Source organism: Saccoglossus kowalevskii, chromosome 1 (assembly GCF_978046115.1).
Source record: "Saccoglossus kowalevskii chromosome 1, keSacKowa6.1, whole genome shotgun sequence".
Lineage (NCBI taxonomy): Eukaryota > Metazoa > Hemichordata > Enteropneusta > Harrimaniidae > Saccoglossus > Saccoglossus kowalevskii.
The window spans coordinates 28,111,695-28,138,663 of NC_140641.1; the positions used below are offsets into that span (position 1 = coordinate 28,111,695).

General features: G+C 36.1%; 1 protein-coding gene across 3 annotated transcripts in view; it reads left to right on the forward strand.

The window, feature by feature from the left end:
* LOC100366748 (E3 ubiquitin-protein ligase TTC3-like) overlaps positions 1-26,969 on the forward strand; it is a 68,179-nt gene that overhangs the window by 13,170 nt on the left and 28,040 nt on the right. For all 3 annotated transcript variants that reach the window (XM_085500320.1, XM_085500325.1, XM_085500328.1), the window contains exons 3-16: positions 13,003-13,220; positions 15,579-15,666; positions 15,951-16,010; positions 16,209-16,270; positions 17,254-17,327; positions 17,906-17,988; positions 18,102-18,196; positions 18,293-18,410; positions 18,779-18,935; positions 19,394-19,427; positions 20,851-21,022; positions 21,126-21,227; positions 23,151-23,330; positions 25,612-25,737. In XM_085500320.1, the coding sequence (XP_085356446.1) occupies positions 13,003-13,220; positions 15,579-15,666; positions 15,951-16,010; positions 16,209-16,270; positions 17,254-17,327; positions 17,906-17,988; positions 18,102-18,196; positions 18,293-18,410; positions 18,779-18,935; positions 19,394-19,427; positions 20,851-21,022; positions 21,126-21,227; positions 23,151-23,330; positions 25,612-25,737 (1,569 nt within the window). The remainder of the gene's footprint in view (positions 1-13,002; positions 13,221-15,578; positions 15,667-15,950; positions 16,011-16,208; positions 16,271-17,253; positions 17,328-17,905; positions 17,989-18,101; positions 18,197-18,292; positions 18,411-18,778; positions 18,936-19,393; positions 19,428-20,850; positions 21,023-21,125; positions 21,228-23,150; positions 23,331-25,611; positions 25,738-26,969) is intronic.

The following is a 26,969-nucleotide window of genomic DNA, read 5'->3' on the forward strand; positions in this document are numbered from 1 at the left end:
CCGGAATTTTCACAGTTGCACCTTAAAACAATGAACCAGTTACCCTGAACACGATGAATCATCTTCGGAAGACAATGAGTGTTGGCCTGTTTTGTAAACAATTCTTTGTCTGGGACCATGCAGGGCGCACAGGAAATATAACAGGGCGCTGACAATTTAAACAGGGTGCCAATTTCAGATAACAGGGCGCGGCGCCCTGTAAAAACCCCTCGTGGAGAACCCTGCTCAAGTACTACAACATCATATGCTTTTTGCATATGCGCAATTTGTGAAGCTATAATATAGTACCCTGAAAAATGTTCACTACGCACTGGACTTAAGAGCTAAATTATCCATAAATGCATATACCGTAAAAGCTCAATCAATTCGGCCACTCAAATAGTTCGGCCACCTATTTTTTGCGTCATGGTTAATTAGTCCCCGTTCGGACGCAGTCCGAAAACGGGGACTTATGTTTTGCCCTGTGTGCGTCCGTCCGTCCGTCCGTGCGTCCGTGATCACCTGTATCTCGAACATGCATGGACCGATTAAGTTCAAACTTCACTCATACATCACACATTATATGGGACATATGCACATGCATTTTTTTCATGATCCGATTAACGATAGCCGAATAGCGGCCATTTTAAGGCCGAAAATGCATCAAAATCGCACATTTTCAAAATTCCGGACCCGGATCTCAGTTATGCATGGACGGATTTTGTTCAAATTTGGTACATACATTAAACATAATAGGACCTTGATGCACGTCATTTTTTTTTTTGGATCGGGTTTGAAATGGCCGACTGGCGGCCATTTTGTTTTAAAGAATTCAGTTCTGGATCCGTATCTGAGACATGCTTGGATTGATCGAGTTCAAACTTCACACACACAAGGTACATCATGTTACAAATATGTATGTGCATTTGTTTCATGATCTCATTAACGATAGCCAAATGGCGGCCGCTTGAAGGCCGAAAATGCATTGAAATCGCACATTTTCACCATTCCGGACCCGGATCTCAGTTATGCATGGACGGATTTCATTCAAATTTGATACATACATTAAACATAATAGGACCTTGAAGCACGTTATTTTTTTTTTCGGATCAAGTTCGAAATAGCCGACTGGCGGCCATTTTGTTTTAAAGAATTCAGTTCTGGATCCGTATCCGAGACATGTCTGGATTAATCAAGTTCAAACTTCACACACACAAGGTACATCATGTCACAAGTATGTATGTGCATTTGTTTCATGATCTCATTAACGATAGCCAAATGGGGGCCGCTTTAAGGCCGAAAATTCATTGAAATCGCACATTGTCACCATTCCGGACCCGTATCTCAGTTATGCATGGATGGATTTTGTTCAAATTTGGTACATACATTAAACATAATAGGACCTTGATGCATGTCTTTTTTTTTTTGGGATCAAGTTCGAAATGGCCGACTGGCAGCCATTTTGTTAAAGAATTCAGTTCTGGATCCGTATCCAAGACATGTCTGGATTGATCAAGTTCAAACTTCACACACACATGGTACATCATGTCACAAATAGATATGTGCATTTGTTTCATGATCTGCTTAACAATAGCGGAATGATGGCCATTTTAAGGCCGAAAATGCATCAAAATCACGTATTTTCACAATTCCAGAACCGGATCTCAGTCATGCATGGATGGATTTTGTTCAGATTTAGCATAATGTGTTGTACATATGCAGGTGCATTTCGGTCATGATTTGCTTTGAATGTATATGTCACTCAAATATGAACGGAACGGGGACGTGTCATTGACAATGACTTGTTTTAAAATGTATCCGTTTAGTTCGGCCATCTGTCCAGTCAGTCTATTGTTTGTATTCAATTAGTTCGCCCGGTGATGACCCCGGCCGATTTTTACGTCACTCTCTCAACAAAGGTATATTTTCACACATCTATCACGTAAATACAATGTACATGTATAAGCATTTACATCCATGGTATAAGCAGTCGGGATATCCGCCAGATGTGCAGTCATGGTGTCAACCGTGGTTGTACAAAAGATGTGTGAAATCTCTAGTACGTCCATGGTGAAATATACTCTGTTGATTGTCATTACAAATTACCCAGTACATCAGTTGTAAATAATCTCTAAGAAAATTCTCATCACGACGGCAAAAATATCGACAACGAACAAATACTTGAAGTCATTGCTAGCAATCACTGACGAAACGAAGCTCCATGGTTTAGGGACAACAAAATTCAGGCCGACACTTGACTCTCGTCTTTGGAATTTCAAGCAAGTCATACAAAGTCGCAAATGTGTTACGTGAAAGCGTCATTATTATTGGACGTAGTTTTGTTTACACAGTCACGCAGCACGTCAAAATATCTTCTTTTTTTTTGGTTGACCCAAATAAAATCACCGGCTGGATTGTTTTGACACAGTCGTCCCAGTTATGTTCTAAACTTCCTCTTGCAACGTTGTTCGTTTAAAAGTCGGGTGGATTTTTTGTTTTGTTTTAACTGTGGGTAAAAAAACATGACCGTGAAGTGAAGACTGCGCTCTCATAGAAGCGGTTTCAGTAGCGGTGCGTGGTTACGGTAAAGTGGCAGACGAGACGACGTGAGGTGTGAATCCTGGGCCTATCATTTCGACATTGTACGTCAGACTGAGTACTGACTGATGTACATCCTTTACGGTAATTTCAAAAGAATATGCGATAATGTTGTGGCTAGTCAGAGTATCATGCTATAAAAGTGGCGATTTCTCTGGGGAAAGACACTCACTTTTAGTTTTCCCACAAGCTATTAGTACTTATTTTGTCGCTCGCTAGCCATGTCTCGAATCGATTCATTTTTTACTAAGGCAACTGCCGAGGTCCCAGCTGTACCTGCTTCTATGTACCGGACAACACCACCCGCCCCGCCCCGCCACCACATCCTCCAAAAAGAGATACCGTAACAAAATATCAGTGTGTCGTCTCGTATTATGTTTTTCAGTGTTATTTATTGTAGTTTATTTAAAATATATTATTGTATTGTATGTATAGTTTAATTGTAGATAATTTCAAAAAAATAGTACAGCAATTAGCAATAAAGCATAATTCTATTCTACTCTATTCCAGTGAGTTTTTCACGTTACCATGTTTGTTTACATTTACGGGGAGCGTGACATAAAACTGTCGTCTCCACGGCAACAAAACAGCAGGTGGCCTGGTTGCGTCAGATTTCTTGAACGCGCTCGTAGTTCGTTTTAAAATTGGGTCAAGTCTCAGACTAGTACTACACCTTTACTCTAATCTCGGGAAAACGATATATTTATTCAGTTACCGGTGATACACACTTCGAACCCAGTTTTAAAACGTTGAAAAATTATTCAAACAAATCGACCACTTCGGAAACATATTTTCTATATTTATTCAATCAATTGGCCCACCCCGAAAAATATTTATTTTTACATGGCCGAATTGATTGAGTTTTTACGGTAGCTTTGAAATTAAACTCAAATAGATTTTGTGCTTTGGTTATTTTATGATTCACAATGATTATGAATAGGAACCTTTATACTAATAATTTGTGCTCTGCTGTTGACACATTTTATAACAAACAACATAATTCCATATGCTTATGGTCTTTAACATTAAAGGGGAACCTTCCAAGCCCAGGGATTGCACCAAAGAATCATAGGACACTATTGTTTATGTTATTTACAAAGTTAATCTATCTTTTGTTATCCATTGTAATTTTAATCCAGAAAGTAAATTTGTTGTTAGATTAGACTTAACTTGAAGTGTCCCTTTATGTACACAATTGGGACTGAGCATAGCAAAATGCCTGTTTTTTGGTGTCTTCACGGTTACTAAAAAAGACGGTTAGGAAACGCTATTGTTAAAAGGTGTGAATCTGCCTAATCCCTCAAGGATGCGTGTCGCGCTGTCTACGCCCTGCCCTCTATTGCTTGAGATTTCAAGGCCCACCTTTTTGTTTCATTTTTGTGTCGATCACTTGATGTTCCGCGAATTTGAAATTTTAAGCTCGTTTTCGATAAAATATCCTCGTTTAGTGCACAAGCTCTACGAAGAACTACATGTACATTTCGGATGAGTACTCTTTGTGACTGTGATAACATTCAAAATCGAGAATCGTCATTTATCGTTTTCACTGTTGTCATGAAAGCAAGCTTGGGTCCCGGAAGAAAAAGTGACGAAAATTCTAATCCCTAAGTCACTATTTTAAAATACATTATATTATAAAAAATACTACCAAATGAATTTTTAGTATACTACTGTGCGTATTTATGAAGGTTGTGTGCGATTTGGGGGCTTATTAGAGTAAATTTTATCGTTTTGCTTTCGCATCACTGTATCCGCCATTTTGTTTAAAGTCGTAACACTTTTTTTGTAGACGCCGTAGAAATCATTGAAAATGTATTCAACATTTTCCGCCAGTTTCATAAAATGCCTGTTTAACTGTTCTTGTCTGTCCTTGTTTCAGTTTTTTGGTAAATTTTTCATGTTGCAATATTTAGCATGCCGTTACATGCGGTTTTAGTCCACGCTACAATTTTTGAACATATTGAACTGTCGGTACAACTTTCTAGCAGTCTCTTCGCCAAATCAATTTTTCGAACCCTTTTTAACCGTTCTTAATTTCATTGCCTGTTGTTGCATATTTGGTCTGCTTACATGCATTTTGTAGAGCATGGGCGGGTCATTTCAGTTATCTTATCGCATATTTTGTTTATTTCCAAGAAAATGTATGTGGTATCATGGCTCCTCATTAAAACTTTCGCATGGCTGAAATATAAACACTTGTATAGTTTCTTTGACGTCTTTTTTTCTGATCATGTTTTGTTGGTTTTTGACTCCCGTGTGCGAAGCACAAAAAGGGAGTCTTTGCAGTTAGTGTGTCTGTATGTGTGTGTGTGTGTGTGTGTGTGTGTGTGTGTGTGTGTGTGTGTGTGTGTGTGTGTGTGTGTGTGTGTGTGTGTGTGTGTGTGTGTGGATTGCTATATGTTGCGAGGACAAAAATACAGATATATACCTACTTCCGAGGACATACACACCTTCCGAGGACCTTTTTCATAGTCCTCGGAAAACATAATTTATATTAATAGTTAATTCGATTATTAATACGTTTTGCGTAGCTTAGGTTTAGTATCGGGGGAAGGTATGGTTCACGTTATATTAATATTAATATAATTGTACCATACCTTACCCCGATACTAAACCTAAGCTTCGCAAACATTTCTATGTTCAGTCACCGGATATTCAACTCTTGTTTAATTAAACTTAATTAAAATGCAATTCTCCATTGTATTGCATTGTAATTGAGTTTAATTAAACTCCAATTAAAACGCAACCCTATATAGGAACGCGTTTTAATCGAGTTCATATCGCAACTATATTAAAAGTTAATTCAACTATATTAAAAGTTAATCCAATGAAGTCCTCGGAACATATTGCAATACAAGTATGTGTGTGTGTGTGTGTGTGTGTATGTGTGTCCGTCTGTTCCACTGATATCTCAAGAACCATACATCAGTTTTTGATGAAACTTGGTGCATAGATGCTGTGGACCAATGTGCAGATTTGATTAGGTTTTGGTAAAAATTCATGCATATTAATTACCTAATTTGCATGATAATTAGCTGATTTTTAGCTGTTTCATGACTGTTCCACTGATATCTAAAGAACCACTCATTGGATTTTGATGAAACTTGGCACACAGATGCTCCAAACTAATGCGCAGATTTGATTAGTTTTGGGTAAAAATCTGTACAATATTAATTACCTAATTTGCATAATGATTAATCAATTTTCAGCTTTTCCACTGATATCTCAAGTACTAATCATCACATTTCAATAAAACTTGGTAACATAGATGTCATAGGACACTGCACAAACCTGAAAGTTTTTGGGGTAATATCAGTAGATATGAATTACCTAATTAGCATAATTAATTAATTTTCAGCTTTTGATATTTCAAGTAGTAATTGTCACATTTCAATGAAACTTGGTACATAGATGTCATAGGACACTGCACAGACCTGATAGTTTTTAGGGTAATACGAGTACATATTAATTACCTAATTAGCATAATTAATTAATTTTCAGCTTCTGATATTTCAAGTAGTAATCATCACATTTCAATGAAATTTGGTACATAGACATCATAGGACACTGCACATACCTGATAGTTTTAGGCTAATATCAGTATATATTAATTAGCTAATTTGCATAATTAGTTAATTTTCAGCTTTCGATATTTCAAGTAGTAATCATCACATTTCAATGACACTTGGTACATAGATGTCATAGGACACTGCACAAACCTGATAGTTTTTAGGGTAATATGATTACATATTAATTATCTAATTTGCATAATTAATTAATTTTCAGCTTTTGAAATATCAAGTAGTAATCATCATATTTCAATGAGACTTGCTACATAGATCTTCTAGGATTATGCAGAGACCTAATTAGTTTTAATTGGATATTAATTACCTAATTTGCATAATGTTCCACTGATATATAAAGAACCACAAATTGGATTTTAATGAAACTTTTAAAGAGAACTATGCAGAAACCCAATTAGTTTTTGGTAAATATTTATGCCTATTAATCACCTAATTAACATAATTAATTAACACTGATATCTCAATTACTGATCATCACATTTGAATAAAATTTGGTACATAAATGCTCTAGGACAATAGACAGGCCTGATTAATTTTGGGTTTATGACACAAACACAAGAGCATGTACATGAACCAATAATTTATTTGGCAAATAGGGGGGCACACCACAAGACCATCGTACACAAAAGTGAGACAATGCATAACAGACTGATAAGATGGTCCCTGGTGCCGCCCCCAAAATGTAGAACAAAGCAGGTGTAAACTAGCTGGCTTACAGTTTCTAAACTAAAATACAAACTAGAATAAGACTGAAAACATGTTGGTTGGTGCAGCATAGCTGCATGATGTTAGTATGGAATGGCAGATTGCAGCATGACTGCAACTGTAAAGTATAGGCAGCGAGTGCTGCGGCTACACCGTGGTTATGCAGCGGGGGCTGCATGAAGTTAAGAGGTTATGGGTAGAGGCAGCGGGGGCTGCAACTACTGAGTTTAGACATTGACGCAGCGAGGGCTGCCTGTGAAGTCGTTAATGAGGTATTAGTAATTACAATAATAAAATTAACACTAATAATAAAACCCACGCAAAATATACCTAAGAAAATATGAATGATCTTGGGGGAATATGAGCTAATCCCATAAGCGAAGTCCCCAGTCCCCCGAATTGGTGTTAATGCCAGCCTAATGGGGGAGAATGGGGATGGTGGCGGGTGAATAAAACGAGAATGGCAGAAGCTCCGTAACACTTTCAGGCTACTTCCAATATGGCGCCAGAAACAAACTGATTGTGATGTTGAGCCACGCGAGAAAGTGCGAGATCTATGTAAATATCACGCGAGAGAGCATGAGATTTGAGTCATAAACATGGTTTAATATTACACATTAAACCTGTATTTATGACACAAACACAAGAGCATGTACATGAACCAATAATTTATTTGGCAAATAGGGGGGCACACCACAAGACCATCGTACACAAAAGTGAGACAATGCATAACAGACTGATAAGATGGTCCCTGGTGCCGCCCCCAAAATGTAGAACAAAGCAGGTGTAAACTAGCTGGCTTACAGTTTCTAAACTAAAATACAAACTAGAATAAGACTGAAAACATGTTGGTTGGTGCAGCATAGCTGCATGATGTTAGTATGGAATGGCAGATTGCAGCATGACTGCAACTGTAAAGTATAGGCAGCGAGTGCTGCGGCTACACCGTGGTTATGCAGCGGGGGCTGCATGAAGTTAAGAGGTTATGGGTAGAGGCAGCGGGGGCTGCAACTACTGAGTTTAGACATTGACGCAGCGAGGGCTGCCTGTGAAGTCGTTAATGAGGTATTAGTAATTACAATAATAAAATTAACACTAATAATAAAACCCACGCAAAATATACCTAAGAAAATATGAATGATCTTGGGGGAATATGAGCTAATCCCATAAGCGAAGTCCCCGAAATGATGCAATTGTTTCAATTGCAGAATAACCCCCAAGATATAAAGGATGGTAGGAAAACATGAAAATGTAAACATAACTAGAAACTCGGTGAATTACAATGTATTAAACTTTGTTAACTAATGCTGACTGGGCTGCAAATAAGGACTTGTCAGAAACATGAATATAACGATTGTAACTGTCAGATGACCAGCGTCCCAAAGATTTAATTAAGTGGTCTTGAACACCAACCTGTGCTGCTGTGGTGGCAGCCCCAATTCGAAAGGAATGACCAGAATATTTCCTGGCATCGACTCCAATAATGTTAAGAAGGGAGCGAAGGTAATGTAAGAAACGCGAGCGTGACAATGGTAGGCCATCTCTAAAAATAAATAGGGGATCGCATGGTTTAACCAAAGGATTCCTGTGACGTCGTAAGTTGATATAAACCTGTAAAGCCTTAACTGGGCAGAGGCTATCATACTACAGAGAGTGAGTGTAGTTCTCCTTCGGAACGGATCAGTCTTGGTCTTTTTCAAAGTTAAGTAGACCTGACTTGTATCCTTGAATTTTACATCCTCTACACATAAATGCACCTGGTGATCAAATTGAGTTGTGTCTATAGCAAACTCCCCACACCTGAGAAATCCAAAAAAAGCTACTAAAATGACTGCTTCTAATAAAACATCTGTGTAGGGGGTGAAAACTCCTTTCTTTAAAGCTTTGATCAATTGTGCCACAATGTTAGCTGTTAATGGAAGTCTCGCTCTACTTGGTTTTCCTTGCACACGCTTAATACTTTTAATTAGCAACTTTAATCTATCTAAAGGGCCGCCATGAAATGACCTTAAAGGGTTAGGAAGCCCTGCCTCAATATATTTAAATCTGATACCAGATAAATACAACTCAATAGTAGCAGCACTCAAATGCAAGTGTTCATAACAATAAGTGATAAAAAGTAAAAGTAAATTTTCAGAAATTGATGGCAGAAAAGGACTGGAAACAGGAACATTATTCATGGTTAAAAATCTGATAAACTGTGCATGACCACAATTGTACGCCTGCCTTGTTTTACTTGTTATTGCGAAACTCCATAAATGGTTGAATTGCTCATCTAAATTTGGGTTATTCTGTAAAACGATGGGCACGGAGTCTTGTGCTGTTGTGCTGCTGGTGCCAAGAGGCGAAATCTCTGAAATTGAAAGCGAGATAGTGAGTCTGCAATACTATTGTGAGCACCTGGGAGATGGTGGGCTAAGAAGACAAAGTTATATTGCATAGCCAATAAAGTTAGCCGTCTCATCAGCTTATTAATTATGCAACAGTGACTGGAAGCTCTTCCCTTTCTAATAATATGCACTGTTGCAAGATTGTCACAATTGAAACTGATTCTGTGCTGTGACCACTGTGTACCCCAAAACATTGCTGCCACTACAATGGGATACAGCTCAAGCAAAGCCATGGATAATTCATTATTATGTTGTGAATCTAACTCAACTGGCCACTTATCACAGAACCAGCTCCCTTTAAAATATCCCCCAAAGCCCACAGTGGATGAAGCATCTGTAAAGATATCAATGTCTGAGGCAAGTGTCACTGTACTGTGTAGAAAGAAATGGGCTCCATTCCAAGCTGCTAAGAAATGTTCCCACATAGCCAATTCCCTGCGACAATCTAAATTGAGAGAAATATGGTGATGTAATTTAGAAACCGATGCTGCTAACTGTAATAAATGTGAAAGAAATGATCTCCCTGGTATGATTACTCTCATTGCAAAATTAAGGTGCCCCAATAATGATAACAATTGTCGCTTTGTAACTGTATTCTTAGATGTAACCTCAGCAAACTTGGTCAATATTCGTGCTTTTTTATCAGCAGGTAAGAAAGCAGTCATGTCTTTAGAACTAAGCAAAATACCAAGATATTCAAGTTCCTGGGCTGGGCCTAGGGTTTTATGCTTAGCCAAGGGTATCCTAAGTAAATTAAAAATCATAGTCATAACTGCCATGGAACGCATAGCACTTTCTGCATGAACATCTATAGTTAGGAAGTCATCTAATAAATGCAGAATATACCTAATACCATATTTAAACTGCGCAATCCAACAGATCGCTGTGGACAGCATATCAAAAATTTTTGGACTGGATCTGCTGCCAAAAACCAGTCTAACGAAGAAATAGTAGTTACCCTGCCATTTAACACCATGCAGTTTCCAAATGGATGGATGCAAAGGAATGATTTTAAAAGCATCGGTGATGTCAAATTTGCACATGTGGGCAGTATTACCAACACACTTTAACTCTTTGATTGCGTCATCCTCTGTAGAATAAGATAACGAGTATTTATCTTTGTTAATAAGCTCATTGAGGCTAGGCACATGTGGCTTATCATGAGGGGAAGACAAGTCCACTATTAGCCTTTTCTTGCCTGAATATTTACCCACTGCTAACCCCAATGGGCTAATGCGATAAACATCAAAAGGGGGGGAACTGAAAGGGCCAATAAGGTAACCCTTGTCAATTTCAGCTTGAATAAGCTTGCTAATTACTGAGGGATTCTGTCTGGCAGTCAAATTATTAGGACACTCAAAAACAGATGTTGGGACAGCGTCAATGCCTGTAAGAAAACCCTCTCTAAGGCCTGTACATAATTCAGAAACAAAAATTTTATCAGGGTGTGCAGCTAAAGCTGTTTCTAAAAAGTCAATGTTAATTGGTGTGCTAGCTTGATGTGAGAGTCACTTTGAATCTTGAGACTTGTTAGGTGCTGGAGACTTAGTACATTTCCATACTGGATGATTCCCTTTACATGTTGAGCACAAATGTAGCAACGGACAAACCGCTCTGAGACATCCTTTATCGGTATTGAAATTATTGCATATTTCTTTTCCATTAAAGAATAACCTGAGTCTCCCTCTGATGTCATTGGTATTGGACTGTTGCTGCATATCACGACCCCGTTGTGATACAAATTGCCTGCGTGGGCAAAAATCATAAGAATGCAGAGTACTACTGCAAATAGCACATGTTGCTGCTTTACGGCCTGCAGTAACTCTGATAAAAATGTCATTGTCTCTAACTGACCAGTCAACCTTGACATTTTTCTGTTGGAGGTATGCTGCTGCCTTAGTTGTAAATTGGACATGGTAGTCATAAAATAGTGTACCCCCAAAGCTGTTAGCAATATCAATGATGTCTGATTCGTAGAGGTCCAACTCTTCACGTCTGCCAGGATATACCTCCCACATGATAGCTTTATATCTTCCAAAGGCAACTAAAAATTCGTTCAAAGTCAATGCTTTGTTTAAGCGTGCATCAGGATTGCCCTTAATTTTAATCTCATTACCCGCTAAGTCCATAATAGAACGACTTTCGTTAATTTCATGATCGGGGATTAACAACGCTGCTAAGTTAATGAATTTACCTTCCAAGATATTCTTTTTCAATGCTGGTGACACAGAAACTATCTTTGGCAAGTCATGTGATGCAACACCAAACTTCCTTCGTTCGTTAGTATTGCTATTGTCATTCCCATATAAGGATAAAACTTGAGCGGTGGCTGGTTGGTTGGTGTGCGATATGGGTCCAAGAGAATGCGACGACGCCATATTGTTAGAGTCTCGTCCGCAAAAAGTTTCAGTAAGATGTAAAACAGTTTGTCGCAAGTCCTCAATTTCTCGGCGAATAGTAGCCATATTATTGCCGTCACGATCCGTATTATTATTGCCAGATGACTCCCCACTCGGTGGTGACAGTAGGGGCGGGGTATTATTGTTAGCTGTGCCGACTGTGGTAGTAGCCGCGGTTTCAACACGATCATCGTCTACTCGGTTCAGTTCATAGACTTGGATTAAACTTTTTCTATTCATGCTCGGTGGCAGTTTCATTCCAAGTTGCCGCAACTTTTCGCGTAACACTGGTGTAGTCCAATTAACAGGGTTTTCGGGATCCAAAGTTGTTGTTCGTCGAGTTTTGCGTCCGGCATACGGGATTGCTACCAACTTCGCTCGCCGTATCTGTGACTTCACGTCGCTTTCTGCCTCTACGGCGTGTAACCATACTGTGGCTGTCCATTTCACGATGAATTACTACTTCAGTTGCGGAAATTGAAGATGCGAGTGAATAAAACGAGAATGGCAGAAGCTCCGTAACACTTTCAGGCTACTTCCAATATGGCGCCAGAAACAAACTGATTGTGATGTTGAGCCACGCGAGAAAGTGCGAGATCTATGTAAATATCACGCGAGAGAGCATGAGATTTGAGTCATAAACATGGTTTAATATTACACATTAAACCTGTATTAAAATTTGTTCATATTAATTCTCTAATTAGCATAATAATTCGTAATTTTTTTGTTCTGTTCTGTTCATATTAGTTACCTGATGTACATAATTAGTTTTCAGCTTTTCTATCAATATCTCATGTACAGGTAATTTTTAATTAATTTTTAATGTGTCTTCAATACTCTCAGCACACGGGAGTTCTTTCTAAGCTTTCTTTGATTTTATTTCAGTTTTCTGCCGATCTTGTTCTTTAGAAACAAAAATGCCATACAAGACAGACAAATTTGTATTGAGTTTAAACCGAGCGACAGGTTTTGTCAAGATTCACTGGAACAACTTACACTTTAGTATTACTGAAAGTATCGACAGAGACACAATCAAATGGCGTGCAGTTGTTGATTGTAATGAACTCTGGGAAAAATTACGTCATATTTGCGTGATTTCCTGTCTACATTTTATGTTAATGATTTATCACAGATTAGTATGTCTTTTGTTTCAAATGTTTGCCCGCAACATGCATCCAATGAAAAGAACATGGTTCATTTCCTAACCGTCTTTTTTAGTAACCGTGGTGTCTTGTGTCATTTTCTGTTTCTGTCTGTTGACATCTGACATAACCATTAATTTTATTAGTGTGATAGTTTCTTGTAGCAATTCTTCATGAGATTCTGTTCAATAATTCCTTCATACAGGACAGTGACATGGAAGTGAACAAAAGAAAATTAGCCACCACCAATTCTGGAAGTTCTAAAATGTGGTTTCAAGACGTCATGGCATATCCCTTCAAGCGACAAGAACACGAACATGTCATTTTAATTTATGTATTGTCGCCATTTTTGTTCAACAATGTCCACCAGAATGATAAATGGATGGCCTGGGCAAAAGAGTGGAAGTTACTACCGAGTGATGGGTAAGTAGACAAACAGTTTGTTTGGCTTATTTAACAATGGATAGTTGTGACAAATTTTACAAGATATTTCTGAACAAGATTGTAATATTTTGATTGTTCTGGGGAAGAGAAGAAAGGCATGATAGCATTTTATTTATATGCCATTTTTCTGCAAAATTTTATGGAATTTTTTTAATGTGGAGAAGTTGTTTTAGTTTAGTTTTTTTATTGCCTTCCCCTATTTAAAAGATGGGGTGGGGGTTAGCAGACCTGGTATACTCTAACCCCACAACTTTAACCCTCTGTATAACCTTAAACCTAACCCTATGATAACTTACGATTTCCTGTGTGCTGAATTAGCATACTGTAGAATACTTTATTTTTGCTTGGAATTTATTTTCGCTATTTTCGCTGAGGAAATGATTCCGTGAAAATAAAATCCAGCGAATATACTTTTTTTTCTATATTTCACATTAAACTCATCAAAAATCAGTGAAAATAAATTCCATACGAAACGCCCAAGAAGCTCTTTCAGTTAAAATTAATTCCAGCGAAAATAAAGTACTAAGTATTCCACAGTAATGTTTATTATGGGATGTGTAAACAACAACAAAATGGCAGATTTTTTTTCATTGATCACACTGTCAATACAAGTTGATCATGTTTTTGACTCCCGTGTGCGAAGCACAAAAAAGGAGTCTTTGCAGTTAGTTTGTCTTTATGTGTGTATGTGTGTGTGTATGTGTATGAGTGTCCGTCTGTTCCACTGATATCTCAAGAACCATACATCAGTTTTTGATGAAACTTGGTGCATAGATGCTCTGGACCAATGCGCAGATTTGATTAGGTTTGGGTAAAAATCCATGCATATTAATTACCTAATTTGCATGATAATTAGCTGGTTTTTGGCTGTTTCATGACTGTTCCACTGATATCTAAAGAACCACTCATTGGATTTTGATGAAACTTGGCACACAGATGCTCCAAACTAATGCGCAGATTTGATTAGTTTTGGGTAAAAATCTGTGCAATATTAATCACCTAATTTGCATAATGATTAATCAATTTTTGGCTTTTCCACTGATATCTCAAGTACTAATCATCACATTTCAATAAAACTTGGTACATAGATGTCATAGGACACTGCACAAACCTGAAAGTTTTTAGGGTAATATCAGTAGATATTAATTACCTAATTAGCATAATTAATTAATTTTCAGCTTTTGATATTTCAAGTAGTAATCATCACATTTCAATGACACTTGGTACATAGATGTCATAGGACACTGCACAAACCTGATAGTTTTTAGGGTAATATGAGTACATATTAATTATCTAATTTGCATAATTAATTAATTTTCAGCTTTTGATATATCAAGTAGTAATCATCATATTTCAATGAGACTTGCTACATAGATCTTCTAGGATTATGCAGAGACCTAATTAATTGGATATTAATTACCTAATTTGCATAATGTTCCACTGATATATAAAGAACCACAAATTGGATTTTAATGAAACTTTTAAAGAGAACTATGCAGAAACCCAATTAGTTTTTGGTAAATATTTATGCTTATTAATCTCCTAATTAACATAATTAATTAATACTGATATCTCAATTACTGATCATCACATTTGAATAAAATTTGGTACATAAATGCTCTAGGACAATAGACAGGCCTGATTAATTTTGGGTTAAAATTTGTTCATATTAATTCTCTAATTAGCATAATAATTCATAATTTTTTTGTTCTGTTCTGTTCATATTAGTTACCTGATGTACATAATTAGTTTTCAGCTTTTCTATCAATATCTCATGTACAAGTAATTTTGAATTAATTTGTAATGTGTCTTCAATACTCTCAGCACACGGGAGTTTTTTCTAAGCTTTCTTTGATTTATGACATTTTATGAACTTTGAGTTAAATAAATACCCATGCTTACACGTACCATCTAAAAGCCGCGTACCCAGATGATGCTTTTTGTGTATCCCATCCCGAACTGTACCAAGACTTTGGCATGCCTTTGATTCAATATACGTTACACTTGCATGGGTTGCTCCGATCATAATACATGTAGTTACCTTAGTTATAAAGGGACACTCATTAAATGTTCAATCAAAAATTACCTGCGATGTTGTGGTAATTTTAGTTGTGCAAGATTTATTTTTAAGTTCCAAAGCCACAAGTTTCCATTGCCAATAATAATCACAACATCTGTCTGACAGGGTGTGTGATACTAATACATATACACAAGAGTACAAGTTACTTTAATAGTTACTCCACACAACATATTATTTGTTTATCAACAAAGTTTATAATTTTATGTTTGGAACAATTTAAGCCAATAATTGATAGTCTTGTATATTCTCTCTCACAGGGACTTAACTTTCCATCCCCTTCCTCAAAACATTTTAGACACTGTTTACATTATAGAGAAGGCATTTGAAGTACTTTGCAGAAGTGTGGTAAGTTAAGTACATGTATCCCGTAATCTTTATGAGTATTTCAACATCAATGCATTTCTACCTCTGTTTACTATACAAACAATTGTCTTATCCAAGTGTCCTAAGTTTCCTAGCAGTGTACCCAATATTATCCAATTTATTAAGTAAACAAATTTCTTTACTTTGACATGTCTTATGTATTATAATGTAGATCCAGTGTACTTGTTTATCACCTTGGAAAATACTAAAAAGAACTACTTCATTGACACTGATTTAGTTCATGTTTTTGTTTGATTTGTTTTCAGAAGCAAAAAGGGCAGAGGTTTTTAAAAAATATGTTAGATTTGGTTGAGAACCTTGAGAAAGTAAGTATTTCTAACATGCTAGAATTGCAAGTTTAGTGTTATGTATAACTACATGTACTTAAACACCATATTACGCTATACTGCACAGTTTAACACATAAATGAATGTAGAAGAATGTATAAAATGATTTGGTGTCCTAAATAATATAAGTAAATAATAGATGACATTAACAATGTGATATCTTTCTATTTTTATTAGAAACAAGATGCACAAAATGCTTTGGTCAAGGCAATGAGATGTAGTGAATTCATGATTATGAGGTATGTCAACTCTATGACAATTTTGCTCTGTGTAAATCATCATAAAAATGGTACATATCTCGAGTAAATCAAACAATTTTTAATAAACATGTTATCAGTATGTGCAGCTTGTAGGTTTTTGTATGGTTCAAAAACTCCAGAACGAACAATAAACATAGTCCATACTTACATTCTTGAAATATTATTCAAACACTTAGAATATTCTTAATTGTATGTAGTTATACATTCATTAATACATTAATGAATGAATCTCCTCCCTCCAAATTCAGTTTGTCAGATTACGTTAGGTTTTACTGACCTTGAGCCTGATGTAACAGCCATTTTGTTTTTTACATTGTTTCATTGATACTGGAGGAAGATGTATGCATAAAAACAATAGCTTATCATTACTAGCAGAACACAGGTCGTTATCAATCTGAGCCATATCATGAATTACCTAATCATTGCATCAGAAAGGTTTAAAGTTCAGGCTATACTTTGAGTATGTGTTGCATGCATTAGAACTCATTGAACAAGATTCTAAATAACTCTATTTGCTAATGATGGCATGTGAGTCAAACAAATTGTATTTTGATTTGAATATTTATTGCAACAAACTCACACTAATAATTACACTATTTATGCAGACATTTTTAACATGTCATTTAAGTGCATGCCCTTTTAGTAAAGCAAATATGTTAATTAATGTAACATAAAAAGGTTGATATGGACTTCTTCTAATAGTAAAACTAATCGCCACAGTACTTAGGTAACAAAATTACCATAAATATTTAAATATTTACAGCTTAAATCAGTCTGATCAATGAATACAATACTGTAAACTTAATTTTAATTTTGACAACATTTCTCGAGTCATTTGTCGTCATGAATGCCTTAAAATCCTCAAATCATAAAAATATGACAGTAAATATTGAACGTTTCATGGTAGATAATCATATACTCTGATTGATTAGTCTTACCAAGACTGTTTCTATTTCTTTCAGTAATGAGTTAACTGAAATTAGTGATAAACTTTTAGAAGACGTTACTGGAGCACTGATCTTAGTTTCCATGCAGTGTGAGTATGTCAATAGCAGTGATACATAAATCCTTGAATCAGTCAGCCATTATTGTGTATCTGATATACATGTCATTTTCCTACAGTATTGATTTGTGTTGTGTCATTACCCCTGAACGTACTTTTGATTGTTTGGTTTGGACATAGTCAGTATCAAATTCCCTCTGTAAATTAGCCTAATTAAAACGGCCATTTCATGAGGTGTGAATAACTGCAGCCTTGTTTACAATTTTCCGTGTGGGTACTGCAAAGTGCATGAAGGTCGTACCATAAACATGCATGCGAACGAAATGTTTTCCTTCTTGTTGTACTACTATACTGGTCTATTGAGACTGTAACAGTATAAATTGTTATTGTCTTTGCACATTGTCTGTTTTGACTTCTTATTTCATGGAAACAAAGTTTACTACCATTTTAGAATTGAAAATGAATTGGTACAATCAGTAAACTATCAAGTCTTTTGTGAATTTCTTCGGGATCTTTCTATATATAAGACTTATCTGTATTTCAAAGTGATAGTGTTTAGAATTAGATGCAACTTCATGAAGTCGTGTAATTTGGAATGAATTTCCTTTCAGTTTATGATCATGTGATAAAACTAACTCAAAAGGGCTGTAACCTGGAGGAAGAATTCAAAGCTCAAAACAGGAAAAATGCCAAGGTGGGTAAGCTGAGTTGGTAATATATGTATCGTCTTAATACAGTGTGCAGGACAAGTGATACTAACCATTTCACCTTTACTACCAATAAATAAAATTTCTTTATGCTTATCAGACTAGTGATGATATCCGCATGAGGGGTAATAGAGACTTCAAAGAAAGCAAGTACACAGCCGCATGCCATACCTATACAAATGCTATACAATTGGAGTAAGTCCCTTGTTTTGATTTGTCTCTCAAATTATAATATACATGTATAATATTTACGAAACAGGAAGTTAATTTTTCATACGTGTTTTATCTTAGCGCTTACAATGAAAGATTGTATAGTAACCGTGCCTTGTGTTACCTCAAGACTGGTGATTATAGAAAAGCATTATCTGATGGGAAAAGAGCTATCATTGTAAAGCCATCATGGCCTAAGGTAAGCTTAGAATTGTTTGATCAAATATATGTGTCAAAATGACATTTTACAGACTAATTATTGCTTGGAGACACATTATGTCTCTGTGCCCTCCGAAGTAGATGCATAACATTTTTAAATAGACTGTTGATCATGACTTGCTGTTTAACTACCAGAAAGAGTTAAAACACATGACAATCCTGACATATAATTCTTTTTCAAAGATAGTTGAAATAAATTATTGAACTCTCTAAATTAGCTTCATGATGACATCAAAGATATTTTTATCTATCAATTGCTTCCTCTGTGATATGTATTCGTCATTATTGCCTGGCCATCACAGCTGTTGGTCCCTTAGAAATAATTGTCGGCTCTACTATTTATTTCAGGGTCAACATCGATACGCTGAAGCATTGTTTGGTTTAGAACAACATCAGGATGCAGTTAGGGCCAACATGTTGGCTTTGTCAGTGTGCAGGGAAAATGGTTGTTCTGCAACTGAGTTGAGAGAATTGGAAACTCAGAAAGAAAAATTTGCACATAAAGGTACACTGCTCAGAGACTAAAAACTAAAAAATTGCAAACAAAAAAAATGCTCTCCAGGATTCTATCAAAAAAGCAGGTGAAGGTGTTATTACCGGTAACAGTGCCCGCATATACATGTACATTCTCACTACGTGAGTGCTTTATATAGTCTTTAGCCTTACTGTGAATAAAAAAGTTACCCAACCAGCAGTAGTGAAATATATCTCACTGTTTTGTGAACAAAATAGCGTTATTGATAGTTTAAATGTAAAGGGTAAGCTGATATCAGTAAGCAGATAAATAGTGCAATACTTTTCGTTTGGGTGCTTTTATCGTTCACAGTAATGAGGTGGTTATCTCATACCTGTATGTGTTGGTGATATACACTGTATGTAGATACATGTATGCATGCACTATCACTACAATAGCATATACTTGGCCTTGAATCAGTCTGATATATCGATGTCTTTCTATTTCAGTTCCTTTTAGAGAAACTTCAGTAAATCAAGAAAGGTGAGGGGGTTTATTGATTCCAAAATATTGTTACATTTACAGTTCAGTTTTTATGCACCTTCAAGCACACGTCAAAGGTGTATTATTAGCATATTTGTTTTTAATAGAAACATGCATCCCAAGAAGTACAAATAAACAAAAAAATTGTTATTTACTGAATAATTATAGAAATATTACTTATTTTGACCATAGAAACATCACTGTAATTAGATATTAAGGTGATGCACTACTAACAGAGAAAATATGGTGTATCATTGTCCGCCTTTGTTTGTTATTACTGTATGCTTATCTCATATCAGAGATGATCTGCTGTCATGATGCGACTCTTTAGTACATGTTGTGACTTGCAACATAGCAGCTACAGTTTGACCTCCATATTCATTTGTTGGATAACATCAACACCTCGCCATTTGAACATACAGTGATTCATCCTTGTTGAACACTAAATGTGCAAAATGCAAATATTTTTTAATAAAATGACATTTTCTCTGAAAACATTCTTATGTTGTCTGCAAATGCATAGTGCTTTTTGAAGTATCGGTATATGGAAAATCAATTTACTATGCAGTGGACAAGTAGGATTTGAAATTCAGGATGTAAGATATCTGATTAATATCAGCCTGTGTATTCATTTTCATAATAAATGGCAGGTCATAAAAAGGTCACTAATCATCTTCAAGAATTGCTCTCATCCCCACATTTTCTGCTTGTTCTCTATTTAATATTTTACAAATGTTATTTTTTATTGAAAATAAAAAAAATTATCCACTATTATGTTGCCAAACGTTGATTTGTGAAAGGTGCACTTATAAAAGAGAAGGCAACACTAGAATTGTAACTCTGTGAATATATTATCGCAAGAACAATTGAAACACATTGTGCAATGTTGTATTCCCATGATTCATTTTACCAGAGGAAAGAGCTAGCAGAAATTGTGTTCTTACAGTTTAGAGAAAAACTAATGTACCATGGGTGTCAAACCCATTATTTAAGAGAACAATAATGGACAGTGAAGTCCTTTATTTCAATTATAATACTCCAAAATGTGAAAAAATTTAAATATATGTGCAGTAGTACATGTGTTAAAAAACAATTGAATCATGTGTTTAAGGGAGTCAATGACAGTAATTATTCAGATGAGAGTGACCAGGATTTCCCCAACGTGAAAAAATCATAATGCGATTGTTGATTGATTTACACACAACCTTCTCTGTGTGTTCGTGTATTAATCTCCAAACACTGCCCAGTTCTCTTCTTATAACCAAACATCACATGGTACCTGTCAACCAATGAGAACGTGGCATTTCAATGTGGGTATAAATAAGCTAGGATTTCTAGATAATAAGTTTTAATTAGATATGTATAAATGACAAATTCAGTGGATTGACATTTGATATAGATCATCTTTGGCTTATTTCTCTAGTGATGATGACGATGTGCCAGATTTAGTTGATCAAGGCTCCAGTGATGAAGAGACAGAGTTTAGTAATGCCAATATTAAAAAAACTGCTAAAGTGAATATACAGTCCTTGCCTGAAGAAGTAAATGGACTTCCGCCACTGGTTGATTTAGAGTCAGATGTAGACTCAGATTCAGTGAGTTTAATTGAATTGCACATTCTTTCAGTGATGATACGTTATTTACATGTACATGTAGTAATATGTCAAGTAAAAAAATGTTTTTATTACTGTTTAACAGGATGCACCGTCTGGCGGTTCACTCAAAGAACCACTTATTTCAGTACCCCACCCCATTCGTAGAAGTGAACAAAAACCTAAAACTAAAAATGATTCTAAAAAGGTAAGTTGATATGTGTGTACGGTAGTTAGTGTACCTTCATTAAACCTAGTACAGCTGACAAATGTCACATTTGAATCAAAACAATCTTGTTCATGATAATGGTTGTTTCTCTGTGCCATATATCACATATTTCATTCAAGCAGTGCAAGATCATTATTAGTCCCCGTTCGGACGGAGTCCGAAAACGGGGACTTATGTTTTGCCCTGTGTGCGTCCGTCCGTCCGTCCGTGATCACCTGTATCTCGAACATGCATGGACCGATTATGTTCAAATTTCACTCATACATCACACATTATATGGGACATATGCACATGCATTTTTTTCATGATCCGATTAACGATAGCCGAATAGCGGCCATTTTAAGGCCGAAAATGCATCAAAATGGCACATTTTCACCATTCCGGACCCGGATCTCAGTTATGCATGGACGGATTTCGTTCAAATTTGGTACATACATTAAACATAATAGGACCTTGATGCACGTCATTTTTTTTTTCGGATCAAGTTCGAAATGGCCGACTGGCGGCCATTTTGTTTTAAAGAATTCAGTTCTGGATCCGTATCCGAGACATGTCTGGATTGATCAAGTTCAAACTTCACACACACAAGGTACATCATGTCACAAATATGTATGTGCATTTGTTTCATGATCCCATTAACGATAGCCAAATGGCGGCCGCTTTAAGGTCGAAAATGCATTGAAATCGCACATTTTCACCATTCCGGACCCAGATCTCAGTTATGCATGGACGGATTTCATTCAAATTTGGTACATACATTAAACATAATAGGACCTTGATGCACGTCATTTTTTGTTCGAAATGGCCGACTGGCGGCCATTTTGTTTTAAAGAATTCAGTTCTGGATCCGTATCCGAGACATGTCTGGATTGATCAAGTTCAAACTTCACACACACAAGGTACATCATGTCACAAATATGTATGTGCATTTGTTTCATGATCCCATTAACGATAGCCAAATGGCGGCCGCTTTAAGGCCGAAAATGCATTGAAATCGTACATTTTCACCATTCCGAACCCGGATCTCAGTTATGCATGGACGGATTTTGTTCAAATTCGGTACTTACATTAAACATAATAGGACCTTGATGCACGTCATTTTTTTTTTCGGATCAAGTTCGAAATGGCCGACTGGCGGCCATTTTCTTAAAGAATTCAGTTCTGGATCCGTATCCAAGACATGTCTGGATTGATCAAGTTCAAACTTCACACACACATGGTGCATCATGTCACAAATAGATATGTGCATTTGTTTCATGATCCGCTTAACAATAGCTGAATGATGGCTATTTTAAGACCGAAAATGCATTAAAATCACGTATTTTCACAATTCCGGAACCAGATCTCAGTCATGCATGGATGGATTTTGTTCAGATTTAGTACAATGTGTTGTACATATGCAGGTGCATTTCGGTCATGATCTGCTTTGAATGTATATGTCACTCAAATATGAACGGAACGGGGACGTGTCATTGACAATGACTTGTAATAAATGCATTACTGATGGTGTTCATTTTGTGAACTGCATATAAGTTCTACTATGACATATCAGTAATGAACCTTCACAATACTGTTATGTTAGGGTTTGCAGTCAACTCTTTCTCATCAATAAATTTGCATAACAATATATGTTAATGTCTTATATTGTATTCATTGTTATGCTAAATTGGTTCTATTGTTCATCAAAAATTGAACAGTTTGTAACCCCTACTCTATAATGCCTAGGGGAGAACCCTGTATTGCATTCTTCATGTCATTCATGATCTGTATTTGCTATATGCCCGCTTGGTAACTGGCTGAATTTGGCTTAATTTCTATGCTCAGATGGTAATCCTTCTTAGTATTTTAGATTCTCATAGTAGTCTCATTGTAAGCTAATTATTCAATTTCTTTGAATACTAGTCAATTACAAAACTAGCCACTAAGAGAGATGAGTTACTCAAAAGAGCAAAGGCAGAGGAGAAGAAACTGAGTGAAAAAGCCAAATCTAAAAGGGAAAAGGAAAAGGAAAAGAAAAACCAACTGTCCAGAACCCAGAATCAGGAAACATCAAGAGAGGTTGTGAAGGAAACCCCATCAGTGGTAAGAGTATTTCTTGAATCAAATTTGCTAAATCATTTGCTGGTACATGTAATACCAAGACTTGACTCGGCACATGTTTGTCTCACTTCAGACAGTCCAACTTTATTTTCCCACTAAGTACATTATCAAGGATGCTGTATAGATTTTTGGTATTGATTTTCAAACTGATGTTTCCATATAAAATATTTACTGAACCATATAAAGCTACCGTATTACCCTGGGCACGCGCCCAGGGGCTGAACATACAAAATCGAGAAAAATTGGGGGTGGGCGCTTACCTGAGGACCACCCCAAAAAAGATTTTAAAAAGTTGTTTTTGTGATCGTATGATAAGGTCAAATAAAGGAATGCTTTCGTACACTTTGTACACGTACTTATTTCTTGATTTATGCGAGGTTTCAATAAACGTGAGCACTCGGTCAAGAACTGTTGACACATGGTCGAATTTCAAGAATAAAACTTGTTTTATGTCAGCGAATGAAGTTGTATTACTCACTGAAATTGGCTACAAAATATGGAAGTATTGTAATCAATGCACGGTTACTTTTTTAGTAACCGTAATCAGTGCAAGTCGAAACGGCCGGGAAAAACTAGCGCTTGTAATCCAAGAAGACGATGACCTATTAGCATAATTTTGTTCACGCACATATTAATACATCGCATCATAATTACTGAAGAATAGCAGACAGGGTTATGAAACAAATAAACCTTTTATTGCTGATGTGAAATGTTTACAAACTATTGTGAATACATAAACATATCCAAATGGCAGTACATAAAAAACAGACTGAAAATAAACTCTGGTCGACCTCATTAACATGATTTATTCACGCACCCACACACATGACAAAATTATGATGTAACAAGTTCCCAACGTCGGCATGCCTCATTATGGTTATCATAATGGACTTGAGGTTTTTTCTTCAACGACAGAAAAATAATCCACATGACCGTAATGCCATAGCTGTGATGAAGGATGGAAAGACAGTAGCAAGTTTACGATGTGATGTCTCAAAAGTGCTAGCTCCCGTTCACAGTCATTAGAACATTCCAGAGGGGGTGAAACGGAAGAGCATCGCCAGGCGATGGACGCGGGGCTTTTTGACAACGACCGCAAACGTATCTGTCCAGCCATTGGTTGGCCACGTAGAGATCAAAATACGCATTCTATTTTTACGTGTTATGTTTGGCTCTTCCGTTTCATCCCCTCCAGAATGTTCTACTTTCGCAGCCTAATCGCAGGTTTTCCCAAAAACGTCGAAAAAACACAAGAATTAGTAGAAATGTTCCTGTTTTGGGCGGATTATTGAGAGAGAATAATTTCTTTATTACAAAAATGCTGAAAAACCGTGAGTTTTATCCTTAGTTATTTTTTTATTGGCGAAAAACTGCGAACTCGGCAAATTTGGTTGCACAACTTCCCTTTATCATATACACCCAGCGACACCGATGCCAGCTGACTGTGCTCCCGTTATGGATTCACAGTCAGTGAAGTGCTACGTTTTGAAACCAAAGCTGCTTCAAACCACTCACCAAAGTATGGATTATTGCAATATTGGATTCATCGTGAATGAAGAGAAAGCAGAACGTGTGCGCCACATGCTGCGTGGTTCATCTTACGTTGTTAAGTTCCAATGAGTTTTTACGTAAAAACACAAACAAAACGGCCCTTTTCAGGGCCACCACACACTCCAAAAAGAGAACTACCGTTACAAACACACTATTTAAATAAATCAAATTCGTTCGTTTTTGACAAATAAAACTTTATTGTTGACCCCGTTCTTGGCTAAAAATCAGGGAGGGGCGCATGCCCGGGGTAATACGGTATATATTGATGGAAAGCTTATTTCACACTGTATGTGAAATCGACAAGATATTGTGTATTACTACTACACTATGTATTATTACTTGTGATTATAATAACGTGTTGGTTTGTTATGAAATGCTAGTAAAATTCAACTTTATTTCATCATAAACAAATGTTTTCTTTCAAAAGCAAATGCTCGGTTCGATATGATATCCACCTTGAAGAAACATTTAACACTTTTTTACAGAGATAACAGCTCATAGCACCCATTGATGCTAGTCACGATAAACATTTACTCTTCATTTACTAGGCTTCAGTGACGAGGAAAAACCTTAATTGGAATCTAATTTGGGCGCCAGGAAAGATTAAAATGTTTAAAAAATGTGTAATTATAGTGATACATATTTATTTCTATTTATTTAAACATACTGTAATGCTATCCATTTCTAACATTTCTGTACACTTTTAAAACAGCAACCAATCAAAAAAGATTTTAAAGAAGCCTTGTGTAAGGGTTCAGAAGCATTGTTGGAATCTAGACAGAGAATTGCTGTTACGTGGTACAGGAAAGCCAATGATATCATGTCAACCAAAGGGAAGGTAAGAACACAACCTTTAAACTTGTACATGTAGTAGGTTAATGATTCCATGTACAGAGTAGTATTATTGAAATTCCTGTGAATTGCACCGTGGAAATAAGAACCCCCTTTCCAGTTTAATATCATATGTACTATTTTGGCTTGTCAACATTTCAAAAGAAGGTAGTAGAATCAGTTGAACAGCCATCAATGTCCAATAAAGCTTTGTGGAGCTTTACATAGATCACACATTCATGATTGATGTGATTAATTATATATTATTCCCTATTAGTTTTTAGCTCCGCTGTCGACTTTGTTGAGCGGAGCTTATCATATGAGTGATTGTCCGTCGTCCGTGTCAATGTTTTACTTTTTCAACTTCTTCTTGAAAACTACAAGCCTGAATGCTTTGATACTTGGTGTATATGTACCTTGGGTAGACCTCTCTCAGATTTGTTCATTTCATGATCATATCTTCAATTCTCTAATTTTGGTGAATATTTTGGTCATGTTTGGTAAAAAGTGATATTTTCGACTTCTTGTTAAAAACCGCAAGTCCAATTGCTTTGATATTACATATATAGGTACTGCATGTGGACCTCTCTCAGATTTGTTCATTTTGTAATGATATCTTCAATTCTCTAATTTGGGTGAATATTTTTGTAATTTTGAAACTTTTGTAAAAAGTGATATGTTTAACTTCTTATTAAAAACCGCAAGTCCAATTGCTTTGATATTACATATATAGGTACTACCGGTACATGTGGACCACTCACAAATTTGTTCATTTTGTAATGATATCGTCAATTCTCTAATTTTGGTGAATATTTTTGTCATTTTTGGTAAAAAGTGATATTTTCGACTTCTTGTTAAAAACCGCAAGTCCAATTGTTTTGATATTACATATATAGGTACTACATGTGGACCTCTCTCAGATTTGTTCATTTTGTAATGATATCTTCAATTCTCTAATTTTGGTGAATGTTTTTGTCATTTTTGTTAAAAAGTGATATTTTCGACTTCTTGTTAAAAACAACAAGTCCAATTGCTTTGATATTATTACATATATAGGTACTACATGTGGACCTCTTTCAGATTTGTTCATTTTGTAATGATATCTTTAATTATCTAATTTTGGTGAATATTTTTGTCATTTTTGGTAAAAAATTATATTTTCTTCTTGTTAAAAACCACAATCATTTATGGTGAAAAATGATATTTTTGAATTCTTGTTGAAAACAGCAAGTCCCATTG